Source organism: Pseudorca crassidens, chromosome 1 (assembly GCF_039906515.1).
Source record: "Pseudorca crassidens isolate mPseCra1 chromosome 1, mPseCra1.hap1, whole genome shotgun sequence".
Taxonomy (NCBI): domain Eukaryota; kingdom Metazoa; phylum Chordata; class Mammalia; order Artiodactyla; family Delphinidae; genus Pseudorca; species Pseudorca crassidens.
The window spans coordinates 3,402,440-3,429,990 of record NC_090296.1 but is presented as its reverse complement, the minus strand read 5'-3'; the positions used below and the strand labels follow the sequence as shown (position 1 = coordinate 3,429,990).

The following is a 27,551-nucleotide window of genomic DNA, read 5'->3' as shown; positions in this document are numbered from 1 at the left end:
ACAGTGGCTGCACCAGTTTACATTCCCACCAACAGTGTAGGAGGGTCCCCTTTTCTCAACACCCTCTCCAGCATTTGTTATCTGTAGGCTTTTTAACGATACGTGCTGCCTTTCAACTTGCTAGAAAAAGAACCGAAAATGTTGACGTTGTACATATCACAGGTCCCCCAGCATTCATTCAGCAAATGTTTGTCTAACCTTTATTGGACATTGAGCAATGAAAAATTGTATTTTTGCTAGTGGGTATCAGATGGTAATTCTTTTACAAGTTGTAAGGCTCCCCATACATTAACTTATTTCATCACACCTTCAAGGCGCCTGGTAGACAGACCAGGTGACTTTACTTAAGTAGCTATGACAGCGTTCTTCCTTTGCTTTAGATTTGAGTCCGCAGGGTGGTCTTCAAGAACACCTAAAAGATGTGTGACTTGAAAAGCCACCATATAAGAGCACCTTGCAGTTTACAATGTGGCAAATGTTACATTTACCCTTAGCTGCAGCAGCTGGAATCCACTGTGTTAGTCTGTTTTCCTGGCCCTACGACCAGCTAATTTTTGTGTTAAAACAAAAGAACAGATGAAAATAGAAAAAGCATCTAAAGAATGCTTTTGTTTCCCTTGTAATTTTTAAGGTAAATCTGGTAAGAGACAATGGGGACAGGTTTAATGGACCCTGTTACTGGTGTAGCAGATTCTGGTTCTGCCCCGAGAGCGAGAGCTGTGGGCAGGACAGGCTCTCGAGGGCCTCCTGCATCGCGTCCAGCCTGTGCATTATTTGCTTGAAGATCATTTGACTGACTGGTGATCACATGACTGAATGTGTGCACACGTCACACATTGCTTACTCAGCTAAGGTGAATAACAGCGTCTGGAAACCTGTATGCGCGCAGAGTTGAGATTATATAGCAGAAGTTTGAGGTTCGTTTATTGTTTGTTCACTAAATATTCATTAAAAGAAGGAACCCTTAAAGCAGACCTCCAGGGTTGACCCTCAGTTCACTGTACATTGTTTTTCTCTCTTCCTCTCTCACGTGTTCTTGACTTGAGCACATCTCATTACCTGGTCTTTGTCCTCTGACCTGCGGTCCAGCCCCGGGCTCTAGGTGCCGCTGGCAGCATCTAGGCACCTCTCAGAAGAGTTATCTCCGGCCAGGTGTGCACAGCCACCCGCTCTGCAGCCTTACTTTTTTGTTTGTTTGTTTGTTTTTGCTGTACGCAGGCCTCTCACTGTTGTGGCCTCGAGCACAGGCTCCGGACGCGCAGGCTCAGCGGCCATGGCTCACGGGCCCAGCCGCTCCGCGGCATGTGGGATCTTCCTGGACCGGGGCACGAACCCGTGTCCCCTGCATCGGCAGGCGGACTCTCAACCACTGTGCCACCAGGGAAGCCCTTTTTTTCTTTTTTCTTTTTTTGAACGTTTGAGCATTTTTCTCTTATTTGGCATAATCTACCCTATTGTGAAGTAAAACAAGGGACACACTTCAGAATATTTACACCCCCATTTTAAAAATCAGCAGTTGCGGGACTTCCCTGGTGGTGCAGTGGTTAAGACTCTGCACTCCTCATGCAGGGGGTCCAGGTTCACTCCCTGGTCAGGGAACTAGATCCCACATGCATGCCGCAACTAAGAGTTTGCATGCCACAACTAAGGAGCACACTGGCAGCAACCAAGGAGCCCATGTGCCTGAGACCTGGCACAACAAAATGAATGAATGAATGAATATTTTAAAAATAAATAAAAATCACCAGTGTCAACTTTTGGAACAAACAAGGGCCTTTATCATTCACTGACTCTCAGGTAAATTGGAATTTTACTCTCTTCTGAGTGGAGTAACCAGTCAGTTTGTGAGTATTTTAGATGTAAAAAAGAAAATAGAAAATTAGTGTCTTAATTGACTCTTGTCAGTGGAAAAAATTTTCCCCTTATATTAGAATATATGCTAATGAGTTTGAATTCTTTTTCAAAATTGATTTCTTTTTCCTAGTTAGTTGTCAGTTATACCAAAATTAGGAAGGATGGTTGTGATAGAATTGAATAGCATTCTGAAACTTAGAAGCACTGACTTTTATTAGGTGTCTGCTGTAACACTCAGCCTTATTTTCTCAACTCTAAGTCTGGTCATTGCACCTGGAGAGTGAGTTTTGAGGGAAGGGCAATAGGGGCTAGTAGGATTTAGTGTTTGTTTCATACAATTCTGTGCTATTTGATTTTCAAGCTTGTATTATTTTTGTAGTTTATGAAGAAAAGTCATACATGAATAAAGAAGTGCTGTTGATTGGTAGTCTCGTATTTTTCTGGAAGAAAGGCTAGAAAGCGTGGAGAGGAGGGAGGTTTGTCACTGGGGGTGGCAGCCTCTGGGGCTTGAGGCTGTTAGTTTTCCTGGGTGTCTCCTTAGTGCTTGAGAGCTGGCATTAGCCCCCTTGTTTGGGAGTTGGAGAGCAAATACTAGGCGGTGGTGCATGTAATTTATCTCAGATTTTTTTTAACATAAAAGTGTGTTGCTTGTTCTTCAACCTCAGCTTAGACTTAAAAGCAAACCCCTATTTAATATTTCTTTTTATTTCTAAATAATTATTTTTCGAAGTACCAAAGTAATATTTATCATAGAAAATTTAAGTAGAACCTTGTTTAAAACAAAAACAGAATTATAATCTCACCATCCAGAAATAAGTACTGTGAGTATTTTTTCAGCCATTTCTCTGTGGGATTTATATATGTAAGACCCATAATGAGATCATATTATTCAGCTCTATTTTGTTCCTGTCTAGTCTTTATTTTTATTCTTGTGCATGGCCGGCCTGAAATACATATACGTCAATGTCAATTCTGGTGCCCGTAGACTACGCCCTGTCCCTCAGTTTGTTTACCGGCCTCTTGTCTTCTTTTTCAGTGGATGAATACATTGCCATTGCCAAAGAGAAGCATGGGTACAACATGGAACAGGTAATGGCATGGTTTTCTTTTGTTGTTACAAATGGGGTTTATAGTTGACCTGTTAATTTTTTTCTATTCTCTGTGTTCAGTAGCACTGTTTGCTCATTAGCCTTTCTTTGTAGTCACTAGCAGTATTATACAAGGCTCTAGTCCCCTTTTTTACTGCTTGAGATGAGTGGTAGAAGACCCTTTGATTGGAAAAGCATGTATGTGTTCCTGCCAGTCTGCACTGTTTAGGGGAGCAGTGGCTCTTAGGTGCTGGATACTTGGGCATAATGCTTTCGTATTTGAATATGGGATTTGTTTATCATTCTTGTGGTTGTGTGATGGTTTTTTTCCTGACTCATGGTGTCACACTCAAACCTACTCAAACCTGTTTTAATATTAATTGCTTTGAATCACTTTCTGGTTGTAAAATTTGACTAAGGTTTTTAAAAAATTGTTTGGAGCCAATTAATGAGAAATCCACAAGATTAATTTTTCTCCCAAAGTGTGATGATATCTTATTTCAGCCTTATTTCTAATTACGATTCTTTTAGGTAATCCCATTAAATTGGATTAGTGCTTTCCTTTGTACTGATCTAGATTTTACAGCCTGTAAACTACCAAAATTTTTCATTTACCCTAATGCCTGAGGATACCACTGATTCTGGTTCTATAGACTTGGACCCTTTCTTTTAGCCCTGGCCTTACGTTTAGCCATTCTACCCTGGTAGAACTGTCAGGAAAACCAATTACAGTAAAGTAGTTCCAGAATCTTTCAAGCAAGAAGTGTGTGCTTCTCTCTCCAGACCCTACGTACGAACTTCACAAAGCTCCTCAGAAAATCATCGATTTTTTTTCTATTTAGAAAGTGTAATTATTATTGGATGATTGCTGATTACACTTGTATGAATTTTTAAGGATTTTGGTCTTCAAAAGTATGATCATTTCCACTTTAAAATTGACGTACAGGGAGTTTTCTTTGGAAAGTATTCCTGAATTCTCTTGTTTCTAATTTGTTCCTTACCCATTTGTATTTTTTTTCCTTTCTGAGCTGGAGAAAACTCTTTAGATTTGAAATTTTTTGGCAAAAGAATAACAAACAATTGTGTGCTTTTTGAGTTACTTTCTCCTTCATATCCAGTGGCTTTAGAGTGTGACCCTGTACGAGCACAGATTCCAGAGTCCCACTGCTTCTGCTGTTTACTAGCTGTGACCATTGGCAAGTTACTGAATTTCTCAGGGCCTCCATATTCCAACTTGAGAATTGAGAATAATGGAACTTATCTCATAGGGCTCGAGACAAATGAGTTAGTGTACAGAAGGGCACGGATCAGCGTCTGCCACTTAGCAGTGTATGTGGGTTCGCCATTTGTGAATTTGTCTGGGTATGAAGAAATACTTGCTCTTCTTGTGCCAGCCTCATTTCCACTTTAATGTTTCAGTCATGTCAGTCATGTTGTTGGTCTAAAAATTTCACTGATACTGTTTTTCTAGGCTCTTGGGATGCTCTTTTGGCATAAGCATAATATTGAAAAATCATTGGCTGATTTGCCCAACTTTACCCCCTTCCCAGATGAGTGGACTGTGGAAGATAAAGTCTTATTTGAGCAAGCCTTTAGTTTTCACGGGAAAACTTTTCATAGAATCCAACAAATGGTGAGTAGGTGAGACCATTCGCTGTGTGCCCCCCCCAACCCCCCCGCCCTGCAATGTACCTGAGGGGTAGGGCTGTCATCCTCCAGCATGAGTGTTCCCGTTCTTAATAAAGCGGCTCACTGCAAGCTGCTGGGTGCGTGAGCGGCTTCACATTACAAGAGTGAGCTATTCCCTAGCACCTCCCAGCTTGACAGCTGTACCTCAGCCCACCCCACCCCACCCCTCTTGTCGGGACGACCCTGAGTGTCCTTTTTTTTTTTTTGGCTGCATTGGGTCTTCATTGCTGCACGCGGGCTTTCTCTCTAGTTGCAGCGAGCAGGGGCTCCTCTTCGTTGCAGTGCGCGGGCTTCTCATTTTGCAGTGGCTTCTCTTGTTGTAGAGCACGGGCTCTAGGTGCGCGGGCTTCAGTAGTTGCGGCGCGTGGGCTCAGTAGTTGCGGTGCGCGGGCTTAGTTGCTCCGTGGCATGTGGGATCTTCCTGGACCAGGGATTGAACCCATGTCCCCTGCATTGGCAGGTGGATTCTTAACCACTGTGCCACCTGGGAAGTCCCCCCAGAGTGTTCTGATAGAAAGGGTCTCTGATGGTGGATGAGGCCAAACATCATGGGGCCCCTGTCTCCCTGGGGAGTTTTGCTGACCTGTCACTTCTAGAAAGGTATTTGGTGGACTCCTACTGTGAAAGCTTACTGACGGTTACATTAGTGCTAAAATGAATTTTTAAAAAATAACCTAGAAGTTATGTTAGAAGCTGTAGTCATGTGAAAACTCTGATTCATCTTAAGCTGACTGCAGTCTTTCATGGGCTAAGTTTCACTTACAGTCAAACTTCAGTAATTTGAAAATGTATCGATGAGAGTTCTTCTGTGAATTCAGGGAAAAATGGCTGTGACTTAGGACATTTCTGAATACATGAGAGTGATCCTTATGAAATATATCTACACACATTTGATTTTTAAAGATTAGCTTTAAATCTAAGCCAACTCGTTTTTTATATTTAGCTTCCTGATAAATCTATAGCAAGCCTGGTGAAATTTTACTACTCCTGGAAGAAGACGAGGACTAAAACCAGCGTGATGGATCGCCACGCTCGGAAGCAGAAACGGGAGCGGGAGGAAAGGTCAGTATGCACGCGGGGTGGTGTCTCAGCCCTTTGGAGATCTTTGCACCGGCATTTCTAAGAGCTGGTGGGTACACAAAGGAAAGGTAGAGGGACCGGATTTCCCGCAGTTCCTTCCTGGTGGAACCAGAACGTACACAAATATTCTTCAGCTCCATGCTCATGAGCTGTGTTAATGCATGAGTGCTACCTTCTGAAGGTGTCTTTTCTCACCGCTCTGCAGTCAGCACACTTTGTTCTGAATGAGTGAACTTTCCAACACATTCCTTTGTGCCCCTTAAGGGTGTCTTCTTTTGGTAAACAGGAATCTCTTCTTATGTTGAAATTTACTTGGTGTGCTTCTGCAGGGTTCAGGTGACGTCTTTATGTTCGGCATGTTAAAATCTACAGTTTAGATCTCCTTCCTTTTTTACCGTTTTGTGTATGTGAGTGAGTGAGAGGGGACACTCTATGACTTCTCAATAAGGAGGTTAGTTTTAAGGACAGCTTAGTGCATAGGACGCACCTTAACCATCACGCCCTCAGCCTTACATACAGCAGAGTCAGGGAAGCGGCCTTTGCTCACCCGCAGAAGTGGGTTCTGGTCTCAACTGAAGGGTCTGCTGATGGTCTCACAGGCAGGTTGGGTCAATGCACTCCTTTGCAGGCCTCTGTTTCCTCAGCTCTAAAATGAAGATGCTTCAGGTCTAGAAGGCAGCACACAAACATAGTGGGTTTTATGGTAGTGGGAACATAGGTGGCTTTTAAAAATTATATTTTCTATAATATATTATTTTTATAAATTAACAATACAGAATAAAATGAAGAAGTATAAACTATATGATCTCTGTGGCCCTGTGTTAGGAGAGTATCTTATGATTTCAAATGAAAGAGAATAACCTGTGGGGACAGATTGAGAATTATCACTTTTGGAGACACCTGCGAAGCTCTTTCCAACCATAAGATTCTATAAAATTGTTGACCTTGACACATCTGCATATTTCTTAGTTTGCAACATACCTAACTAGTGGGTCTATTTATGGATCAGTACTCTTTGTGACCAAAGAAAAGTAGCAAACTCTACTGAATTTGTTTTTAGTGTTATAGCAATTTTTGATTAAAATCCCTTGTTTCCTTTATATGTTAGGTCTAGTTTACTGTTTATAAACTAAGTCTGTTACTACAAACAAGTGCGGTTTACTAAGCTGAAATCAGAATTAAATTAAAAAAAAAAGATTGGGATTTGTTATCCTTGAGGATGAAGCGATAAGGGCATTGTTCTCACTTTGCATCTGCACAAGGGTGCTCCTACCTTCCCGGTGCACCTTCACACCGTCGGGATGCAAACAGAGGAGGGGCACCCTGGCCATGGCAGAAGCACCTGAGAGATTGTTGTCTTTCTAACGGGACCTCCCTGTGAAAGGAACGGCAGGGCCTGGGAAAATTCCCTCCACCCCTGGCTCTTTCTCCTCTCAGACATGCTTTCCTCAGCCAGAACTTCTTACCACTGTGGGCCTTGGGGGTGGGTTGGGGGAGAAGGAGAGCACAGTGGGTGCGTCACCTGGGATGGGTTCCTGAGACAAAGTGGGTGTTGACATTTGAAACCCTGAGTGTTCTGCTGCCACCACTGCTCAGCTGGCTTTAGCTGCAGGCAGACTGGGGCAGGCTGCCTGGCTTCTGTGAGCCTTCGCTTTCACATTTTTTTTAAGCAAAAGGAGGCGGACTCTCAACCACTGCACCACCAGGGAAGCCCTTTTTTTTCTTTTTAAGTAAGAAATACTGCATGGAAGGATATAAACAAAAGCATGCACCATATCAATGCGAGCGTTCTTTTTAAAATTAACTTAAAATACCAGTTATTCGAGCCACCAAAAAACCTCTCCCATTCTCAGACTTGTGTAGTTGTGAGTAGACAGGTGGGACTCGAACATGGATTTTTACTTGTTGGTGAATTTATTCCCAATACAATAGGCTTTATTCCTGAATAATTTCACAGTTATATCTAATGATCATGTCCTGGTCCTCCATTAGCTACTTATGGAGAATTAAAGTAAATGTCTTAAATTTGACATTTTTAGTTGAGAGAAAACACTTTACAAATAATAAAGCGACAATGTTTTAGGCCTGGTTTGGGAGTTAGAAACCCATTTAATAGCTTTTTTAATCATTTAGACTAAAAGAGCTATGGAATTGGTATTTCATTTGAATTGTAAAAATGTATTTATCTCAGCATTCTGAAAACATATACTAATTTTGTATTACATCTGTCATTAAATCAGTATAGTGCTTATATTTGTGTATTAAATAGAATTAGTACAAAATAATCTTTCAGTAACTTGTTTTTGTCTTCCAGTGAGGATGAACTGGAAGAAACAAATGGAAATAATGCCATTGACATTGAGATTGATCAAAACAAGGAAAGCAAAAAGGAGGTATTTTTTTCCCCCAGTACTGTTAAGACAAATAAATTTCATTACTAGTTTCATAAGTAAAACATTCCTTTTTCTCATTCTACTTAATATATTAAGTGCTGTGTACAAGGCATCATGGTGTGGCTTTGTAAACAATACTAACTTTGCTTTGTAGAACTTAGAATTTTGTTTGCTAAGAAATACGAGAAAGGAAGGCTTAACGGAAAAAATGGCATCAACGAGGAAAGTTTTTATGTAGGGTAACAGTTCTCACTGCCTTCTTGCCTGGGCCCTTCGCTCAGCAGGTTACATAGGGGCCTTGTTAGGACCGGGCTCGAGCTCGGCCCCTCCTCGGCTCTGGTGGCCGCCTTCCTTCTGTATCTGCCCGGGGCCTGCACCCTCTGGGTCATGGTGAAGTTTTAATCTCTCAAGTTTTAAAAATCATTACGCCAAAGGTTTATAGTCTCTGGATCCAAGAGGTCCACGAATCCCTACAATTATACATGACTTTGGGGGGGTATATCTATAACATTTACTTATTGTAAATTGTCCACTGAGAACAGTGGGGTGTCTGGACGGTCTTAGCCTTTTGAAATGGGGGTTAGAGTCTTGCATTATTTTGCCCATTCATAAAAATTGAATAAAGCGTATGTGGGGTCCCCGAGGGCCCTCCGGGTAGACCAGAGTTCTGTGGCCTAGTTGGGGACCCCCACGATACAGAGCTGCCTGCAGCAGTTCCCTGATGGGTGCCACTACCACAGCTGAGGAAAGAGGGCCTCAGCCCATTGGTGCCCATCAGCCCCTCATTCAGGGTGGAGTACGGAATCCCAGCATGGGCATGACTTTTACATGTGTTCACATAAGTGTTTTTCTAAAGACAGAGTCTGTAGTTTCAGTAAAATCTGAAAAGGTTTTCTATCTCAAAAGGTACTAAAGTATGAGAAAAACGAAAGGGTCTAGACATACCTAAACTTTAAAATGACACCAATAATATATGATTTTATAGACATGTAGGAAATACAGCTAAGCAAAAGGGAAAAATGAAAATGATTTATCATTTCATCACCCAAATCACTATTAACATTTTGGTGACTCCAGACGACCTCCTCTGTAAAATATATATGCCTATACATAATTCTGAATCTGTATGCTTAAAAAATATAAAATCGGATCTTAATATATAATTTTATAACCTTTTCAATTTACTCTGCCTTGAACACTTTTTTTAAATTGAAGTATAGTTGATTTACAATGTTGTGTTAGTTTCTGGTGTATGGCAGAGTGATTCAGTTTTATGTATATATTCTTTTCCATTATGCTTTATCACAGGATATTGAATATAGTTCCCTGTGCTGTACAGTAGGACCTTGTTGTTTGTCCATTCTGTATATAATAGTTTGCATCTGCTAATCCCAGACTCCCAGTCCATCCCTCCCCCAACCCCCTTCCCCCTGGCAACCACAAGTCTGATCTCTGTGTCTGAGTCTGTTTCTGTTTTGTAGATAAGTTCATTTGTGTTCTATTTTAGATTCCACATGTAAGCGGTATCACGTGGTATTTGTCTTTCTCTTTGTGATTTACTTCACTTAGTATGATAATCTCTAGGTCCATCCATGTAGCTGCAGATGGCATTATTTCATTCTTTTTTATGGCTGAGTAATATTCCATTGTATACATGTACCACACCTTCTTTATCCATTCATCTGTCAGTGGACATTCAAGTTGTTTCCATGTCTTGGCTATTGTAAATAGTGCAGCTGTGAACATAGGGGTGCTGCCTGTGTCTTTTCGAATTATAGTTTTGTCCAGATATATGCCCAGGAGTGGGATTGCTGGATCTTATGGCAACTCTATTTTTAGTTTCTTGAGGAACGTCAATACTGAACCTTGAACATATTTTTATGTCAAACATATTTGTATGCATAGCTGTATGTTATTCCATCATTACAGATCTTTTATAACTGAGTTAATTAATCTTATACGGGTTTTTACAGTCTTTTTCCCTGTAAGTAATGCTGAAATGCTGATCTCATGACTACATATTTGTGCACTTAATTTTTTCCATTAGAATTAATTTCTGGAAGTTGAATTATTGAGTCAAAGTGTTCTAGATATATTCTTAAGGCTTCTTTTGGTATGGTATATATTATCAAATAGGAAACTGGTAATTCTTTCTGGATAGCACTCTTACCAGTGATTTATATGAGTGCCCAAATAACAAGATCATTTTAAGGATTAGCTAAATTACATTGCTTTTTGGGAAATCAAATTGTACTTGCAATTTTTAGTAAGCTTTGTTTTGATGCATTGTTATTTATTAGGTTCTTCAGTGGAACATTTTAAATGAAAGAGGCTTGGTTTTATATTAATTTCTGTAATTGTTATTTATATAGCAGTTTCTAATTTAAAAAGAAAAATGGTTAAATCTCAGTTTCTTTACCTACGAAAATGTTATTAAAACAGACACATGGTGGGAGGGAGGGAGACGCAAGAGGGAAGAGATATGGGAACATATGTATATATATAACTGATTCATTTTGTTGTAAAGCAGAAACTAACACACCATTGTAAAGCAATTATACTCCAATAAAGATGTTAAAAAAAAAAAACAAAAACAGACACATGGTCAGTAGATGATCTTTACTGAATAGCATAGCGCTATTGCAGAACATAGCTTATTGTCTACTTACATTTTTATGTGTTGTTTATTACCACTTGTTCGAGAGCTTATTGCTACCATCATGGTTTGCATTGCCTTTTTATCTCAGTCTTTTAAAATATGAAGCAAAAAGCTGAATGTATTTTCAGCTTTACCAGCCAATGTTAATACACTGACAAGATGAAATTATAAACAGTTAACCAAAACTTCTTGTTCTTAAAATGGTTGCCACTAGGATGTTATCCTTTCCTTGCCAAGATATTAGTGCATTTCATTTCCAAAGGTTTTGGTTTTAGAGAAAGCATTTAAAAAAATAAGCAGCAGTCATGCATTTTTAAATGACAGCATATAGTTTTTGAAGCAAGTTACACAGTTGCCCTAAAAGTTGTGTCATCCAAAAAAAGAAACCGAAAAGGTGTATAAACAAGTTTCATATTGAAGTTTTTATTTTTATAACCATCTATAAAAATTTAAAGAATTTAAGTGGATCCTTATACATGTGCTGAATCATTTTTTTTTCTTTTTTCTTTTTTCTTTCTGTGGCCTTATGTCCATCTACAGTTGCTAGGGACTGTTGGGGTAAAGTAACTCCTTATTCATAAATGCAAAGCTCACCAGAAGGGAATACAGGTTATTTTTTCTTCCTGTGTTCCTGCAGGAAGCTGGGAGTCCTTCTTGTCAGAGGTTTATAGAATAAGGATGTATCTGTATAGGAAGGAAATGGAGTCCACTTTGAAGTGTTTATTTAGCCAAAGTTCAGTAGCCAATGTTTTTGTCTGTTAGCTGTGTATTAGAACTTGTAGATGGCAATTATGATATGGCGTGGTATTTGTCTTAGATTGTTTGGAGCCATGTTAAGAAAATATGCTTATTACTGTTCATTTGGCATTTTAGTTTTTTTAGTTTCTCATTTATTAAATGTGTGTATCATGCAGGTGCCCCCTACTGAGACAGTTCCTCAGATCAAAAAAGAAAAACATAGTACACAAGCTAAAAATAGAGCAAAAAGGAAACCTCCGAAAGGAATGTTTCTTTCTCAAGAAGACGTGGAGGCTGTTTCTGCCAATGCCACTGCTGCTACCACGGTGCTGAGACAACTGGACATGGAGCTGGTGTCAATCAAACGACAGGTACCCATGAGCCCAGTCCTGGGTGAAGAGTTAACTGCACTTTAGACATGTTCTTACTTCTCACTCACTTGGATGTTCTCTTTCCCCAAATCTCAAAAGCGCATTTTGTTTCTAAGGAATTGGACAGAAGATCTTAGGCCTGTTGATTTTTTTTCCCTTAAATTAACCGTTGAAATTTTATACAGATATTGATATAGATACAGATTTCAGTGACTTGTCATAATATGAACACACCCAAGTAACCTCTGTCTGGATGAAGACGTGGAGCATCGCCTCCACAGCCCCTTTATCTACCCTTGAGAAATGTGTCGTTGCCTCAGAAGCCTCACTCATGCCCCCGTTCATTACCCACCTTCTCCTGGTGGGTGGCCACTGTTCTGACTTAAAACCATATGTTATTTTTATCTTGTTTTTGATTTTATATAAACAGAATGATAAAGTAGGGTGTGTGTGTGTGTGTGTGTGTGTGTGTGTGTGTGTGTGTGTGTGTGTGTGTGTGTGTCTGGCTCTTACTCAGCATGTGAGATCTATCCAGGTAACAGCCATACTTCTTGTTCTTTCTCATTGCTGTATAAATACCCAACAGATGATCCATTTTACTTTGAGTGGACATTTGGGTTGTTTCCCGTTTTTGACTCTTACACATGATACTGATAGGAACGTTGTTTTCTGTGCCTCTGGGTGTGTTGTGGGTGCATCTTTGTTGGAGATAACACCTAAGAGTGCAGTTGTTGGGTTATCGAGTGTGCATACGACCGACATTAAAAAACAATGCCAGACAGTTTCCCAAAGTGGTCACGTCACTTTACGTGAGTTCTGGTTGCACCACATCAGGATTTCCAACAGTTGTAGCACTGTTGACATTTGGGGCTGATAATTTCTTTGTTCTGGGGGTTGTTCTGCTCCCTGTAGGATGTTTAGCAGCATCTCTGGCCTCGACCCACTGGATGCCAGTAGCGCCCTCCCCTCCACCATGCTGTGTGACCTCATTGTGGAGTTACGGGGGCGGTGGGGGAATGGTCTCATGTTTCCCATTCTGAGGGCTTCTTTTTCACTCTCTTAGTGGTATCTATCTATCTATCATTTATTTATTTATTTATGGCTGTGTTGGGTCTTCGTTGCTGCACGTGGGCTTTCTCTAGTTGCGGCAAGCAGGGGCTACTCTTTGTTGCAGTGCGCAGGCTTCTCATTGCAGTGGCTTGTCTTTGTTGCAGAGCACGGGCTGTAGGCGCGCAGGCTCGGTAGTTGTGGCTCTAGAGCGCAGGCTCAGTGGTTGTGGCGCATGGGCTTAGCTGCTTCGCGGCATGTGGGATCTTCCCGGACCAGGGCTCGAACCCTCGTCCCCTGCATTGGCGGGTGGATTCCTAACCACTGCACCACCAGGGAAGCCCTCTTAGTGGTGTCTTTTAATGAACAGAAATTCTTAGTTTTAAGGTAGTCCAGTTTCTCATTCTCGTCTTTTATGGTTAGTGCTCTTTGAGTTCTGTTAAGAACCTTTCCTGAGGTCATGAAGATGCTCTTACACACTGTCTTAAAAGTGTTTCGCCTTTTACATTTTGATCTTCAGTCTACCTGGTAGTGTTTTTGTTTGTATGTTGTTACATGTAGGGTCAAATTTTTTTTTTTCATATGGATATCTAGTTTACCCAGTACTATTCATTAAAAAAGACTACCCTTTCCCTGTTGTAAGGCTGTGGGACCTTTGTCTTAAATCCGGTGTCCATTATGTGTATCGGTCAGGTTTGGAGTTCTGTTTGTCCATTCTTCACCGGTACTATATGGTCTTAATAATACATAATCATGAATGGATATGTGTGGTAGGAGAAGTCCTCCAAGATGGCTATTCCTAGCCCTTGTATTTCCATATAAAGTTTAGAATCACCTTCTCAATTTCCAGAATGGTAATTCTGCTAGAATTTTGATTGGGGTTGTGTTGAATGTATAGATCAATATAGAGAATTAACATCTCATGATCCGTGAACATGGTATATCCCTGCACTTCTCTAGATGTTTAGTTTCTTCCAGTATTTTGTCATTCTCTATGAATAAGCCTTGTATTTCCTTTATTAGTGTTATTCCTACATGTTTGGTACATTTCTGGTGCTCTTGTAAAGAATATTGGTTTTTTTGTTTGTTTTTCTGGGGTTTTTTTGCGGTACGCGGGCCTCTCACTGTTGTGGCCTCTCCCGTTGCGGAGCACAGGCTCCAGACGCACAGGCTCAGCGGCCATGGCTCACGGGCCCAGCCACTCCGCGGCATGTGGGATCTTCCCGGACCGGGGCACGAACCCGCGTCCCCTGCATCGGCAGACGGACCCTCAACCACTCCGCCACCAGGGAAGCCCCAAGAATATTGTTTTTAAAACGCATCCTTTCCTGATCATTCGTGCTTCATGTGAGAAATGGCTCCTCCTTGTCTTTTCGTCTGATTTTGTGTAAAAGTCAAACCCAAAAGTTAGCCGAGCAGCCCAGTGCTGCCCTTCCGTTAGTCCCCTCCCCCCGACCCCAAATGCAAGATGAATTATGGACTGGTGGCTCACTTTTAGTTCGTGCTGCCTTGGATTTGTCAATCTTGATGGCTGCCTTGGCAGGGCTGAGAAGAGAAGGGTGGGGTCTGTGGCCCCGGCTGTCCCCTGGTGAAGGAGGCTGCACAGACCAGGACCCGGCGCGCCCCTCGGAGTTGCGGGCTTGCGGCTGCCACAGCTGCATTCTAATCTTAGGAGAATCACTTAATCTTCCTGGGCCTCTTTTTTCAAATGAGATTAATCCTTGCCTGCCTGATCTTACAGGATGTGTGAGGGCGTGGTAGTAAGCTGCGTCTGCGCTGGGAGAGCTCTGTGACTGGGGCTGGGAGCTCCTCTGTGCATTTCACCGTCCTCTCCGAGGGGCCTCAATCCCCTCTGCTGAGTGAGTTCCTGACGCTTGCTGTTCGGTGTCAATATGTCAGAGAAGGAAAGAGACCCTTTCTTCTACAGAGGTGTTACTGACTTTGTAGTATGATAGATAAAGAGGCTTTGGTTTTCAGAGCCAGGGCCAAGAGCAGGAATTTTTTATTTGAAGGTAGCTGCTCAGAGCTGACATTGTTGGAGAGAAGGCTCAGAGGCCGACTTACTAAGAGGTGAGGTCAGCTGTTTACTTTCCACGGCCTTTAGGGCTTCTGCCAGCTGCCCTTCAGATGCACATGGCGGTCAGTCACACAGTGGGCATGCTATTCTGGATGCCCCCATGTCTGGTTGCTTGCCAGGGAAACCGTCATCCGATGAGGACAGGAAACCTGACTAACAGCAGCTCAGACAGCGAAGGGTTTATTTTTAACAAATAACAAGAAATTCCAACATCAGTGATTGCTGGCGTTAGTTCCTCTGTTCAGTGATGCTCTCGGGGACCCAGATTCTTTCAGATTCTCCTGCTCCACCATTCTTAGCTTTTAGGCTTTTCATCTTGCTTGTTGCCTCACGCTGGACACTGCAGAAGCCATTTTGTCACCTTCGTGTCTGCATTCAGGGCAGTAAGAAGAGGGGGTGGAGGAAAAGCTTTTGCTTTCCCAGAACCTCCTGGACTTTGTGTGGCAGGGCTTTGCAGCCCGGCTCCTCCTAGCGCTGAGGAAATCGTCAGCCGCTGTCAAAGATACAAGTGAGAAGGGGGCTGGGAACGGCCGTCAGGTTAGCCAGCAGACACTGCTGGTTGCATCAGGTCTTTCCGGGTGGAGAGAATGAAATGGTCTGACCTTAGAGAAGAATCACTAAATACCCAATAAAATAGGAAAAAGAAAGTTGTGTTCAGCCAGGAGCTCTAGGTAAGGCACCAGGCCAAGTCAACTGCTTTTTTTGTTTTTTCTTTAAATGCTGGTTACTTTTTGTATCCTGTTTCTTATCCAGCTTCTTGCCACTCTGGCTTCTTTCCGATTGGCATGATGCTGGCAACTAATCCCTATTCTTATTCTGATGAGTAAACATTGGACATTTGCTAATTTGTAAAATGATTAGGAGCAGACACGTAGGTAAATGAAAATATAGAGCTAACTTTTAGTTCAGGATCTGTGGGTGTTTTACCTTGTAGCCCCTCATTCAATCTCAATGCTGCTTTATCCATTGATTTTAGAGGGAAAATGTATGTGTTGAACAGGTTGGAAGATGCCTGTTACTTAATCACTTAATCACAATGCGATACACACACGTGCACACACACACACACGCCCAGCTTTGTAACATACATATATACATATATATATATGTATATAACTAGCTAGAAGGAAGAGAGTAACTGGAATGCCAAGGGGGAGGGGATGGGTTGGGGGGGACATGAAATTGAATATGTGTTCTAGTGGACATACCCCTGACTTTTTTGTGTGTGTGTTCTAATAAAACTTTATTTATAAAAATAGCCAGTAGGCTGGATTTGGTATGTAGGTCATCGTTTCCCAACCCCTGCTATAAATGAAACAAGGTTTACCATGAATACTAATTATGAAGCTCAGTTATGTCTAGACCCCTGACTTTTGAGAATTTGCTCATTCCCTGTCAGAAGTTTCTAGGCCTAGTTTTCGGAATTCAGGGAGCATAATCCGAGTGCCTTGCAGTATTTTGTGGGTATTTTGTGGGTTCTTGGTAACCGTGAGCTCTGAGAAGAGTCTAAGATTGTGCTGTTCAGTGTAGCCACGTGTGGTCTTTAGATTTTAGTTCGGATTAATTAAAATTGGAAAAATTAAAAATGTGACTCCTCGGTTGGATAAGCCACTTTTCAGGTGCTTATTAGCAGCGTGTGGCAGGTGGCCGCCCTGTCAGGCAGCCCAAGTTCAGAATATTTTCATTATCAGAGAGAGTTCTGTCAGCTTATGCTGGTCTGAGAGCTTGGAATTACTTACTGTGAGTAAATTTCAAGTATTTTCTTCTGATCTGTACCTTTTCAAAATAAACTAAAACAAATTTCAGTAAAGCAAGGTCCTGGTTTTTGGTTTTACTGTAGAGTGAATTTTGTGCATGTTGCCAGTATTTTTCTTTTCAGTTGTTTTTATGTTCTGATGTGGCATCGTTACAAAAGATTTGGAGTAGACTGTATTTCTGGCAGACTTTGAGGCCCTTGGTAAGGGCAGACAGGGTCAATTTCTGGTCCTTAGAAGTGCTGGTCTTATTTACTTGCCCACTGGTCCCATAGCGTAGAAAATTTTCCTGTACCACCCCCCCCCGACCCCTTAAACCTTTTAGAAGAAGTAAAACAAAGGAGGAAAGGATCTGTGAAACTGGAAATCTATGACATGTAAGTCATCAGAAGTGGGGTTTTAGAAAATTGTATAAGTATAAGAAGGTCTTTTTGAAGAGGAGAGAGATTTACCCCCATCTCCACTCGTCTCCCACCCCTCCCCTGTCTCTAAAATTTCTGCTTTTCTTCCTTTGCCTTAATAGGATTTCTGCTTTCAAGGGCACCTTCTGCTCATGAATATTTTTGATGTTTTACTTGGGAAAATGAACATGTTCCTCTGCTTGCTTTCTTATTTGCTCAAGTGATTATTCAAGAATGAAAAATGATAGGGCCAGAGTTCCCCTAGTGCTAGGCACAGAAACGCCCCTCTGCTTAGAGTTGAGAGAAGGGCCCCCTCCTGTGACCCAGCTTGCTCAGGAGCGAGTGCAGAATTAAAGAGCAGCTGTGGAGTGATTGAGTGGTTTGTATTTATTGTTTGTGTCTTTCTTTTGATTAGGCAAGGACAGTGAAAAGTCCACTGAATCAAAGCAAGAATGTGGGAAAGGTAATTTGTGAGAAAATGAAGTTACTGTTGCTCAGAATTAGCCTTGTGGAAAACTGACATACTGCTTTCTTTTCTCCTCCCCGTTAAAGAAGCCTGCAGGTGGGGCTTCTGCCCTTTGTAGCGTCCGTGCGGGGCTCGGGGCTGTGAGACTGTCCTGCCTTCACTCTGCCTGCGCTCTTTCTTCAGCTCAGCTCTGTGTGGTGGGAGCCCAGGCATTGTCTTCTGTGTCAGGCTGCAGTCGTGCATTCTGTGGCCCCGGTCGCCTGTGCCGAGCTGGTGCCTTAGGATCGTGTGCGCAGGCGCCTTTTTACCACCAACCCTTCCGTCTTGGTTGTCTCTTGTCCGGTGCCCTAAGCAAGTCAATTAAAGAACTTAGTGAGCTGCTCTCAAAGGATACCATAGGGACCTCAAATTTGGGCTACCTTACAGGGTAGGAACTTCTTTCCTCTTGGTTTTTTGTTTCTTTTAGCTTTCTCAGTTCTCTCTTCTTTTCATACCTTTATAAAAGTGTTTCATTTTAAAAATGAAAATCTTCTTTCCCTTAGATTCAGAATATTAAACAGACGAACAGTGCTCTAAAAGAAAAACTTGATGGTGGAATAGAACCATATCGACTTCCAGAGGTAGGATTATGTTAACATCATCTTTGAAGTCACACTTGAGTTTATGTGTTTAAGAATTTCCTGTCTGTGTCTCCAGTACACATCTCTTAGAAGGAAAGGTGTAGATATAACTTTATAAACCTAGTTGGTGTTAAAATTATGATATGAGAAAAAGATTCATTAATCCTCATAAGGACATACTCATCTCTAAAGGTAGTATGCTAATAGGACTCATTTGAATACCCAGGTCATTCAGAAATGTAACGCACGTTGGACCACAGAGGAGCAGCTTCTCGCCGTACAAGGTAGGAGGAAGTTCTTATAAAATAAAGGTTTAGGAACAGCAGTCGCTTTCAGGAAAAAATTATACCCCATCCTGCTCCCAGCACATCATTCATGTTGAAACAAATTCTTGGAGGATTACGTCCTTCTAGTGGGCATCATTTTAGCTAAATTACTGCATTCTCTTTGGGCTTTACTTTTTTCCTTTCCCATGTCTCACAAGATGTAAAAATTAATCTGGAAGCCTCCGTGTTTAAAGGTGTATTTCACTTTAGCAGCTCCTCGTTGGGTTCTGAGTAGTCAGGAAGTACAACTCGCGTGTTGGGGTTGTATGGTTGGAGGTGTTCTAGTCCTGGGGACCCTGAAGAGGCCAGTGTAGGATGTCCATGGCATAGAGTAATTGCTGGGTGACTTCAGTTACCATGCGACATACGTCAGGGAGGTACAGACCCTGCGTGACAGGGTCACACGGAGTGTCTCTGCCAGTCATCCACACTGGACTCTATACTACTCTTTTCCATTAGTGCGCTAAGGTAGTACCTGCTGTTGAAAGCCTCTATGTTTCCTTATCTGGATAAGGGGTAAGTCTCAATTGTGTGTGTGTGTGTTTTATCATTTTTGTCGTGTTGAAAAAAATGCTTTCTTACATCCTTAGCCATCAGGAAATACGGCCGAGATTTTCAGGCAATCTCAGATGTGATCGGGAACAAATCAGTGGTACAAGTGAAAAACTTCTTTGTAAATTATCGACGCCGCTTCAACATAGATGAAGTTTTACAAGAATGGGAGGCAGAACACGGGAAGGAAGAAACCAATGGTCCCAGTAACCAGAAACCTGTAACGTCCCCGGATAATTCTGTCAAGATGCCTGAAGAGGAAGACGAGGTAAGTCTGAAACAGTTGATCTCTGCCAGATTCATACTCAGTTCTCCAGTTAGTGTCTTCATTGATGACCTTTTCCAGCTGCAGAAATACTTTCAGGTTTCAGCTATGTCAGTAACTTGATTTTTACCTGTAAATACCATAATACATGTGTTGACTTCAGTCACTTTTTGGTCACTACGTATATTATTCACATTTTAATTTCTGGACAAATTCTTAATTCCATCCTGGTTTCCTCCGGCCACAGAGTATTCCACATTACCAATATTTCCTTAAATACAATGACAGCTTTGCCCTAAAACCGTAAGTTAGAAGTGCCTTGAGTATCAGTAAAGCTCAGTCGTGTGAAATGTGCTGTCATCTCCTGTGAGGTCTACGAGCGCACCGGGGAGTCTGCAGGTTCCTGGTCTGTCTGCTTCCACATCCGCTTGCCGTGCTGCTCTTTGGGGCTGACCTGCTGGAGTACTGATGGGGACACTTGTAGGTCCTGGGTTGCATGGAGGCTGCCATCCTGGTCGTCTCCTAGGTGGTGGCACAGGTTTCATCGGAGGTCGGGATGGGGGAGATTGTGGAGGCTGCCCCTCCCTCTGCACGTTTACCTCCCCCCTCCCCCCACCCACGGATGCTGAGGCAGGGCTGGGGGCCAAGAGTTCATTGCTGCTGCCTTTAACATTTGCATTTGCTCACTGACATGGCAATTTAAGGGTTAATTTGCTTATCACTTTCTCATCAGCGTCTTCCCCAAATGAGGCAGGGGTGATGTGGAGTTACCTCTTTTGTATTGCCCGTGCTGCCCTTTTCCCCCCCGGGGGAGAGCCGTGTGAAGAGGACACCCAGCGAGTGGCTTTTGCAGGCCTGTCAGGAGATAAACACTAGTTCTGTTAAAGTTAGACTCGTTAGAGCCTTCTACCAGAGAATCTTTGTAGTTAAGTGTACAAAACCTATAGTACTGACAACGTGAGTGGGGTCCCTGAGTCACACCCAGGCGCGGCCTGCCCAGGAGCAGGGGAGCGCATGAGCACAACAAAGGTATTTTTCTCTGCCGGCAGTGGTTTTGTCTGTGCGCTACTTTCCCCTTTAGCAACAAATTAATTTCCCTGAAGTCCTGGACTCAGTTTAGGAAGCGCTGAAAAGATGAGGATTACTGGGGAAAGAACGTCAGAATTTGCGAGAGCGAAAGGTTTCTTCGCAGTATGTTTTCTGACTTAAGTCCCAGGAAGCAGAAATAATAGGAAACTCAGATTACCTGCCTCTCAAATTTAATCAAAGCCAGCTTCAGCAGGGTTAGCATAAAAAATGAGATAGTAGATTTAGGACCCAGGGTCATGATTTTCTTAGGCCTGGCTCTTTGACTGACTGGCTTAGGTTAAGTCAGCTACATTTTCCTCGTTTCTTGTTGGTCCAGAAGTTCCATCCTTCATGGTCCGCTTGCGGTGCTGATGGCACATCAGAGTCCCCTCAGCCTGTCTGCCTGGCTCGGCCATAGCTGGCCTCCCCCGCCCAGCAGCACGTCTTCTCTCTCTCTGATGGCTGATGTTCCCTGTGTCTGTTTACCCAGCCTTCTCTTCAGAAGGAATGGGATTATCTAACTCAACCCGAATATATAATCTTTATAGCTCCTTTAAAATTTTTTCACTTCTTTAGTCATTTAAAACTAACTCACTCTCTCTCTCTCTAACACACACACACACACACACACACACACACACACACACACACAGACGTGCACGCATGTGCATGCCTATATTTCCTTTTCTTTATCCCTTTCTTTTTATTTATTTTGTTATTTTATACATTTATTTTATTTTATTTTATTTTTATTTTTGGCTGCGTTGGGTCTTCGTCGCTGCGTGCGGGCTTTCTCTAGTTGCGGCGAGCAGGGGCCCCTCTTCCTGTGGTGCGTGGGCCTCTCAGTGCAGCAGCTTCTCTTGCTGCGGAGCACGGGCTCTAGGCACGCAGGCTCAGTAGTTGTGGCTCGCGGGCTCCAGAGCACAGACTCAGTAGTTGTTGCGCACGGGCTTCGTTGCTCTGCAGCATGTGAGATCTTCCTGGACCAGGGATCAAACCCATGTTCCCTGCACAGGCAGGCGGATTCTCAACCACTGACCCACCAGGGAAGTCCCTCCCTTTCTTTTTATGTTTCTTATGGTACCAGCCCTCCTGCTTCACTACCCTGGTTTTCTGTTCTCCATATGTTAGTTTGCAGAAGGAAATTAATCTGTAAGGACCAGCTGCTTCTCTGTGTCCACCAAGGGCCTAAGGGAACTGGTTAATTGTCTGTCTAATCAGTGCTCAGAACTTAGTGTCCTTGTAATTTCCCATTCTTGTTTATCCTTTGGAATCCAGCTGCTGAGAAAGATGTCTGCTGGTGTCCTGCCTGCCCTCGGGTTTTATGTATTTATGCAGTACAGACAGGGAGGAGGCCATCAGATTTGAGAAGTTCTGGAAACATAGCGGTCTGTCAGCTGCGGGCTCTCTTCCTTCAGAGCTAAGGAGGGAGAGCAGCCCAAGAGGGTTGAGCTTTTGAGACTCAGAGTTCTCTGGGGTGGCCAAGGATAGAGTATGGGGAGGTGTCAGAAAAGCACAGAGGGATGCTAAAAGTGACTGAATTGGAGATACACATTCTCGCTTAAAATTATAGAGTGATTGAGTGTGTTACTAGTGAGGAGAAATCTGATTTGACTAACGGCCGTTCTCATAAATTGGGATTTCACCTGAAGGCGCAGCTGCTTTCAGATTCTGGACTCTTATCTCAGCTGTTTCCTTAGAAGTAAGACACCACGGGGGTAGCAGTGAGCTCTACAACTTTTAGGCTTGGGTCTGGAAGTCAGTCTTAAAAAATGAGAGTAGAGAGTTAAGAAATGCCTTTGAAGCTTCTAAGGAGATCCCGTGATCTTTGGTATCGTTTGTACCCCAGCGTGTTCTGGTGGCTGTTTGCTGAACGGGGCAGGCACCATGGTGTACCCTGCGGCGGGTTCTAGGACACCTGAGTGTTGCTGTTTGCCAGGCACTGTGCCGATATGCCCTTTGCAGGGATTCTTATTTAATCCTGTGAAGTAGACATCGTTATTATGTATATTCTGCCGATGAGGAAACTGAAGCTCAAAGAGAAATGATACCTCGTCCAAGGACACACAGCTAGAAAGGACAGAGCCAGGATTTGAACCCAAGACACGTGGCCGCAGGGGCCACACTCTCGCCCTCCGTCCGCCCGCCTGGCCTCAGCACAGGCATTACCTCGGGGCCCTGTGTTTGCGGGGCAGGGTGGGTTGGGCTGTACCAGACCGGAGTTAGCAGTTTATATTGTTTACCTGTCTTTTTTTAAAGTAAATTTATTTATTTTATTTTTGGCTGCGTTGGGTCTTTGTTGCTGTGCATGGTCTTTCTCTAGCTGCAGCCAGCGGGGGCTACTCTTCTTTGCGGTGCACAGGCTTTTCATTGCGGTGGCTTCTCTTGTTGCAGAGAACGGGCTCTAGGCGCGCGCACGGGCTTGGTAGTTGTGGCTCACGGGCTTAGTTGCTCCGCGGCACGTGGGATCCTCCCAGACCAGGGATCGAACCCATGTCCCCTGCATTGGCAGGCGGATTCTTAACCACTGCGCCACCAGGGAAGCCCCCTATATTGTTTACCTGTCTTTGATTCTGCTTTTTCTCCTCTTCTCAGGCTGCTTCTGTTCTTGACGTCAGATACGCATCTGCCTCATGAGAAACTCTGGTGGCTTTGAGCACTTGGTATGGACGACTGTGTTATCCAGGATTCAGGTATCACAAGACATCACCTAGCCATCTGCATCACATCTCTGTGGACAAGCAGCTATTACCAAAAAGGCATACACTTCCAGTCCTGTGCTACATCTGCCTTAATTCTCTGCTCGTTCCTCCGTGTTGGCGCCACTTCCCGGAGAGCTCTTTGCGTCTCTCGCTCTGCCTAAGTGAGGGGGGTCCCGTGGCCTGCCCGCCTCCTGCGACCCTGGGGACCACCGCCTCAGTCGGAGCCCCGGCCCACCAACAGCAGCTATTCCCCGTCGGCGGCTTCAGAACAGGTAGTCGACTTGGAAGGCGTGACTCTGTTCCTGCATGGCCTGCAAGCTCTACTTTGTGCATAATGTAATTTTCAGAGTAACTGTGACCCCATTGGCCTTCTAGGAAGTTTCCCTTGTTCTTTTCTGCAGCATCCGCCTAAGTGATATCATGCTTCTTTGGAAATCACGATATATTGGCAGACTGCATTATAACCCTTATCGTGCCAAACAGCCTGACGCAACTCATATTTCCCTAAATGTCGGTATAATTATGGTTTATAAATCTAGTTGGCTGCAGTCTCTCCCTTCTCCCTTCCCGCGAGGTAGGAAGCTGATTCACAGCACCTGTCCTTGGACACTAGCTCAGAGGGAACGTGGACGCAACACTTCGTGCCGTCAGCTTGCAGGTCGTCACCCCAGGATGGGCGCCACCCTGTCTGTTCCTGACCCCCCACCCGCACCACCGCCCGACTCCAAGAGATTTGGTCTATACCACTGTACCTGGTGCTTGTACATTGGAATTGGTGCCTTCTCCTTTTGGCAACCATGTTTTCAACCCTTTTTCTGTTTCGGTGTCTTATTTCTTCTTTAAAGTTTATTGCTTGCCAAAGATGACATCACTGAGATTAGGAGACAGGGGAGAACTTGCTGCAGGTTCTTGACAGTGTGCAGATTTTAAATGTCAGGTTAGGGCAATAATAAAGGGTATTGGAGTAGCTGGTGATGGTTTTGTAAAAGCTACATGCTGTTTGTTCCCCGTCCTGTCGGTATGCCTGGCCTTTCACATGTCACTCCACATAGCCTCTGTGTCCGTCATGTACTGATGTGACCACATGAGCACCATCTTCTCTCAATATTATATCGATAGTACAGGACAGAGACGTGATCAGTTATTGGCTCTAGTGAGACCAAGATGGAAAGAAACAGTCTGCGAAGTGGTATGTAATGCCTTTGGTTGGACTGGGAACAATTACAAATGTTTAATAAATGTTTAAAACTTCCATAATCACTTTTATTCTCTTGCCAGACCGTGGGCTCTCGAGGGGTTGAGGGTAGACTGCGAGGTGTGCTCTAATGTGACCCATTCCCCATCCCACGGTTGGTTCAGCCTGCACTAAATGTGTTGAAGGAGCTTTTTTGTTGTTGGTTTTTGCATCATTTAAATATTTTTCGTGCTTTCAATACCAAAAAGAAAAAAAAATTGCAGATGCTTTAAGGCATAAACAGAATTCTTAAGAATTTGAAATATGCAATTAAAATTTGATGTGTTTTGCCTCCCAAGCACCTTGACTTTTTTTTTTTTTTTTTTTTTTAAAGTCAGCTGGTTTTCTCTTTAGGAAGAGGTCAGCAAGGAACCTAGATTGTTTGGAATTGTACTTCTTTTTTTGAAATCTGGAGAAAGGTCATTCGAAAGGGGAGTGAAATGGGACTTTGCCGGTTTTCGACTCTTGTGCCTGCGAGAGGTGTCTGTTGATCAGGAGCTGGTGAAGAAGAGCGTGAGAGGGGCTAGGGGCGTCACAGCTCGCCGCGCCCACCTACACGGGCCGGCACGGTAACACTAGTCACAGCGTAGGGCTCATTCTGTTTTTATCATGAGCCTGCTGTGTAATTGGAAAATGGCAGGAAAAACGTGGGTAAGAGGCGGCATAAGTTTTGCACGTCGCTTAAAGGGGACACTAGGCCTGAAGGAAGATTTCGCTTCTCCTTGCTTCTTCTCGAGACCTCCTTCCTCTTAACGGAAGCAGTAGGCAATTTGCTGCAGTGGTTTCCCTGCCAGTAGAGCTGCTGTTCCTCTCTTCACCCCAGGCTATTTTCCTTAAGAATCAATCCCCTTTGGCAGTGCTTGAAGGTTTGGTGCTGGGTCCTGTGTGGCGCGGCAGGCATCCCAGCAATGCCAGGCCTCTGTCTGTGCTCAGACATCCCCTTACCTGGTTCCTGGCACCAAGTGGGCCCCAGTCCCGGAGAGTCACGTGCTGGAGTACTTGCTCTCACAGCAGCTGAATTGCGGCTTTCTCTCCGAGGGGGAGGGGCATGTCGCTTTCACTTGCCAGGAGGAAAACAGGCAGTTGTCTTTGCCCAACGGCCTTCATTGTAGTCTCATGCGTAAGAGAGCACTGTGTTTTAAACCGTTTCATTACACTGTCTTTGCAATGATGTTGTAAATGCAAGAAATCACTTAGCTTTAGAAGCCAAGTGATTTGGTCTTATTTTACGGGAAGACCCTTTTTAACATATCAAGACTTCGGTGCATCAGCAGGCTGTGTTTGGATGTGTAAGGGGGACACAGTGGCAACTGCTTTGGATGCAATGTTCACTTAAGCTTTGTCTTCTTAAAAATTATCAATGTGAATGTCATAATTATATATATTTTTTGTGGAAAATTTCTCCTAAGTATAAGTTATTGTGCAAAATATAGTACCATTGAAGCAAATGATAGTTTAACTTTTAGTTTAGAAATCCTAAAAGATATAAGTTGTATTGCATATGCATTAAAAGTTTGTTTTATTTAATTTTATGTAGATGTGTAAAGTGTTAGGTAAAATTTTTTTTCACGTATTCATTTAAACACCTTGTTACTTGAATATTGTGTTGACTGGTCATAAGCAGTGATGGATTCTGTAATATAGGTCTTTTAACCAGGAAGCAGCCCTGCCTCAGTTGTGCTGATCAGGTGAGCAGTGGTGCAGGTCGGTGCTGGTGTCAGCAGGAGCCTGAGGTTAGTGTGACCCCCTCCGCGCCCCGCTTCCCCCGTGTCGTCTTGGTACATTCGTGCCTACCAGACACCAGGTCCTCAAGGTGGCTTTTGATAGTCATAAACCTCTAATCAAAAGATGAAAAAGAAAAAATAGTTGAGTTTTAAAAGCTTACTGTGGTGGACTAATTAAGCAGTAGTTTTCTGTGCGTATAAAGTTCTCTCAACCATCACACACCACTCTAAGTGTGCTCGTTGTCACTTTAAATTTCAACTATGCCCTATTTTTGTCCTTCTGAATATCAGATGTACTATTGGTATAATTACAGACCAAAAATAAGCCAAATAGTGCATTACACTAACTGGATCCCTTCTTATATGAGCAAAGGACGGATGGAGCCAGCCCACACGAGAGCCTCATTTCTCTTGTCTAGCCTGATCTAAATCAAGTGACCCAGGATTCAAGCTTTTAATACCAAGTGAAACTTGGCCTCAAGTTGACTCAAGGTGATTAGCTAATTTGAATCTAGTGATCTTGTGCAATGCTCAAAAACAAATACTCTTTCTGCCACTCCCTGGATCTCTGCAGCTTTCCCTACTTACAGTAAAGCACAAGCGCAGTAACGTCGCAGTGCAGCAGAAGGAAGGTCAGTATAGCCTATGCATGCTGTGTGGTACTGAGTGTTTACAGCCCTCTCCTCAGCTCACGTTGATACTGGAGCGGATAGTAGTCCATTACGTAGACTTACCAACTTTGCTAAGTGCTTTTTAGACTGCTTAAGAATTTTTCAAGATTTTAAAAGATGTATAAGGTTAAGTTTGCAAATATAATGGAAATGCTGTATATCTTTTGAAGTGATAAAAATCCATGTTGGAATTTTAAAGAAAATATGTTGTAATAATGCTGTTGTAAGTAATATTTTAATGTCTCTTTTTGCCTGTTTTCTATTTCAGCACATTCATTGTGGTGAATGTTCATAGCATTATAATTGCTTAGCCATCAAATGATAACATTTGTTAGTAGAGATTGAAAATTTTATTTGTGAAATTCTGCAGAATTCATTTTTCTATTTCCAATATTTGCTGAAGTTAAATAAAAATTTTCAAGCCATTGATGTAATAAAATAGGAAACAAAAGAATTTTCTGACCCTCCACCCTCCATCAAAGCAATACCCCACCCTCATACGAAGTGGGTTTTTCCCTGCCTTTTTGCACTGGGCCTTGGGATTTCTGAAAGTGTAAATTCCCCAGAGCTGTGCCCTGTGGGAGCACACAACCAGGGGTGCTTTTGTTTTTAGCCTTTATCTCTACCTGAACTCCATTTTTATTTTATAATAAGCTTATGGTTGGGATCAAATCAAGGTACATAAGTTTGTAACGTTTGTGATAGTTGAGGGCTGAAATTTATAGGTTGGATGAGAGGAATTTTTTTCCCCGTTAGTGATTTTTCTCTTTTC

The 27,551-nt window shown here is 43.0% G+C and overlaps 1 protein-coding gene across 2 annotated transcripts in view; it reads left to right on the top strand.

Moving 5' to 3' along the window:
* RCOR1 (REST corepressor 1) overlaps window positions 1–27,204 on the top strand; it is a 119,654-nt gene extending 92,450 nt beyond the window's left edge. The window contains exons 4-13 of one of the 2 annotated variants that reach the window (XM_067724240.1): window positions 2,891–2,943; window positions 4,414–4,575; window positions 5,575–5,693; window positions 8,026–8,104; window positions 11,678–11,872; window positions 17,567–17,614; window positions 18,160–18,237; window positions 18,464–18,521; window positions 19,154–19,383; window positions 23,044–27,204. In XM_067724240.1, the coding sequence (XP_067580341.1) occupies window positions 2,891–2,943; window positions 4,414–4,575; window positions 5,575–5,693; window positions 8,026–8,104; window positions 11,678–11,872; window positions 17,567–17,614; window positions 18,160–18,237; window positions 18,464–18,521; window positions 19,154–19,383; window positions 23,044–23,085 (1,064 nt within the window). In that variant the 3' untranslated portion in view covers window positions 23,086–27,204. The remainder of the gene's footprint in view (window positions 1–2,890; window positions 2,944–4,413; window positions 4,576–5,574; window positions 5,694–8,025; window positions 8,105–11,677; window positions 11,873–17,566; window positions 17,615–18,159; window positions 18,238–18,463; window positions 18,522–19,153; window positions 19,384–23,043) is intronic. The other variant, XM_067724329.1, reaches the window with a different exon arrangement.
* Window positions 27,205–27,551: the final 347 nt, after the last annotated feature.